Here is a 2500-nt window from a genome sequence, read left to right on the forward strand (position 1 = left end):
ACCTCTCATTTTGTTCTAGGATTTTTCCTATTCGTGGGTCATTTATGGCACGCGGGAAGGGCTCGGGCAGCGGCAGCGGGATTTGAAAAAGGAATTGATCGTGATTTTGAACCTGTTCTTTCCATGACTCCTCTTAACTAAAGTAGTAGGTAAAACAAATAGGTTCATATTAAAAAGTCTTCTTTGTTTCTTTCAATTCAATCTAAATTTTTCTGGCTCGGCTATACTATCCAGCCGAGCCAGAAAAATTTATTTATCATGCTAAGAAGTAAAAAAAGCCAATAAAGAGAAAAATAGATTCATCCAACAAAAGGAGAGAGAGGGATTCGAACCCTCGATAGTTATTTTTATGAACTATACCGGTTTTCAAGACCGGAGCCATCAACCACTCGGCCATCTCTCCGAAAGATAATTTCTATTTTATTTTTTTTTCGCCAAATAGAACATAGCCCTATGAGTTAATACGATCACTATGTAGAGAAAGATATAGGGTGTGACTTTCTTTAATAGGTCTATAAATCTGGCTATATAAATAAATGAGATACGCGATCCAGTATACCCGTTTGTGAAGTAAAAAAGAACCTTTAACTTCATGTCCGAATAGACTAAAAGTGGTAAAAAGAAATTGGAACTAAGTCATCTCGAATCAACGGATTCATGATAAAATCCCTTTATTTATTAAAAATTTTTAGTGGGTAAGAGGATTAAATGGTGTATATTCTTTTGTTAATAGCTTGGAGGATTAAAAACATGACTATTGCTTTCCAATTGGCAGTTTTTGCATTAATTATTACTTCATCAATCTTACTGATTAGTGTACCCGTTGTATTTGCGTCTCCTGATGGTTGGTCGAGTAACAAAAATGTTGTATTTTCTGGTACATCTTTATGGATTGGATTAGTCTTCTTGGTGGGTATCCTTAATTCTCTTATCTCTTGAATTCATTCGTTGCAGATCCAAAAATGAGATGACCCCCTCCCATTCCTTGAATTACACATTCAAATTCAATATAAGTCCATAAAATGCAAATAAAGAAAAAATTAGAGGGGGGGTCGAACTTATGGAACTTGAATGAAATATGAATAAAAGATTAATAAATAGTTACTAAATATGAAATAGTTCCTAAATATGAAATAGTAATAAAAAAAAATAAATAAAAAAAACGAATAAAAAATTGAGATCTGATATCAAGTCAATATAGAATATAATATTTTATGGAAATATAAGAATAATATATTCTTGAATCTGGAATTCAATATTAAATTAAATTAATATTCAAGAATTAATATTAATATATTAATATATAGAATAAATATAATATATATTATTAATATATATATTTATAATATATATATATATATTAATAGAATTGTTAATTGAATTTATTTGGTGGTAGAATTTTATGAAATGACCCCAAACCAAAGAGTGTATCTCGTCTAGCTTTGAACAAATATTATCCATAAATTTCTTATAAAGAAGGGCAAAAAATGCGGATATAGTCGAATGGTAAAATTTCTCCTTGCCAAGGAGAAGACGCGGGTTCGATTCCCGCTATCCGCCCAAATATAAATGGATTCAAAAAGAGAAAATATTCGGTATAGTTGACCGGGAAATATTGTAATTTTTTCCTCGCGTCCCAAAAGACACGTATTAATTTATGACTTGTTAGTAGAATCAAACTTACATTTCTTGAAAAAAAAAAGTTGCGGAGACAGGATTTGAACCCGTGACCTCAAGGTTATGAGCCTTGCGAGCTACCAAACTGCTCTACCCCGCGCTGAAACAAAAAAACTTGGATTAAACTCTAATAAACAAAGAATAATTGAAGGAGCCCCTCTTCCATATCTGTACAAATAGAATAGCCTATTTAGACAGAATGGTAAAGGGGCCTCATCGATCATAGAAAAAAATAGAAAAATTAAGGGATACTTAAATCCTTACCAGCTTGATCTTGTTGCCCCTGGCAACAAACATGCCTGAACCATTTCCCGAAGGATGTGTCCAGATAGTCCAAAGTCTCGATAGTTAGCTCTCGGTCTTCCGGTCGAAAAGCAACGTCGATGAAGACGTGTAGGTGCACTATTACGCGGTGGGGATTGTAATTTTCCATGAATTTTCCATTTCTCACTTAGCGACGGAATCTTACTTATTTCCTTTTTTGAGGATCGACGAATCAAATGATATTTTTTTTCCAATTTTTGCCTCTTCTTCTCCCTATAAATCAAACTTTTCTTTGCCATAATGCTTCAGTTCCTGTTATTATCAATGATAATGATACAAATCGGATCCTAGATGTAGAAATAAATATAAGAGTGCATACCTATATTTTTTTTATTAAAAAAAATATATGATTGCGGATAGAATACATAAATAATTAACCGAATTTGCCCGATGTGGAGGCAATCAAGAAAGCCGCATAAGTGAATATATAACCTACAGAAAAGTGAGCTAATCCAACCAATCTTGCTTGCACGATTGAAAGAGCTACTGGTTTATCTTT

At 32.8% G+C, this 2500-nt stretch overlaps 4 protein-coding genes and 3 non-coding genes across 7 annotated transcripts in view; 3 read left to right on the plus strand and 4 right to left on the minus strand. All coding sequences in view use genetic code 11, as the record gives it.

Annotated features, from left to right (window-relative positions):
• The window catches only part of psbC (photosystem II 44 kDa protein), a 1422-nt gene extending 1281 nt beyond the window's left edge, over window positions 1-141 (plus strand). Inside the window, exon 1 of the mRNA in view lies at window positions 1-141. This exon is cut by the window's left edge and continues 1281 nt beyond it. Within this exon, the coding sequence (NP_051055.1) occupies window positions 1-141 (141 nt within the window).
• Window positions 142-311: 170 nt separating this feature from the next.
• On the minus strand, window positions 312-403 carry trnS. Its single transcript has one exon. It is a non-coding gene; the product is annotated as a tRNA-Ser (tRNA).
• Window positions 404-750: 347 nt separating this feature from the next.
• Window positions 751-939, plus strand: psbZ (photosystem II protein Z). Its single transcript has one exon. It carries the CDS (start codon window positions 751-753, stop codon window positions 937-939), a length of 189 nt encoding a protein of 62 aa, NP_051056.1.
• A 550-nt stretch (window positions 940-1489) lies between these two features.
• On the plus strand, window positions 1490-1560 carry trnG. The gene has a single exon. It is a non-coding gene; the product is annotated as a tRNA-Gly (tRNA).
• A 143-nt stretch (window positions 1561-1703) lies between these two features.
• trnfM lies at window positions 1704-1777 on the minus strand. Its single transcript has one exon. It is a non-coding gene; the product is annotated as a tRNA-Met (tRNA).
• Window positions 1778-1937: 160 nt separating this feature from the next.
• On the minus strand, window positions 1938-2240 carry rps14 (ribosomal protein S14). The gene has a single exon. It carries the CDS (start codon window positions 2238-2240, stop codon window positions 1938-1940), a length of 303 nt encoding a protein of 100 aa, NP_051057.1.
• A 134-nt stretch (window positions 2241-2374) lies between these two features.
• psaB (photosystem I P700 chlorophyll a apoprotein A2) overlaps window positions 2375-2500 on the minus strand; it is a 2205-nt gene continuing 2079 nt past the window's right edge. The window contains exon 1 of the mRNA in view: window positions 2375-2500. This exon is cut by the window's right edge and continues 2079 nt beyond it. Within this exon, the coding sequence (NP_051058.1) occupies window positions 2375-2500 (126 nt within the window).

The sequence above is a fragment of the chloroplast genome of Arabidopsis thaliana (assembly GCF_000001735.4).
Source record: "Arabidopsis thaliana chloroplast, complete genome".
NCBI lineage: Eukaryota > Viridiplantae > Streptophyta > Magnoliopsida > Brassicales > Brassicaceae > Arabidopsis > Arabidopsis thaliana.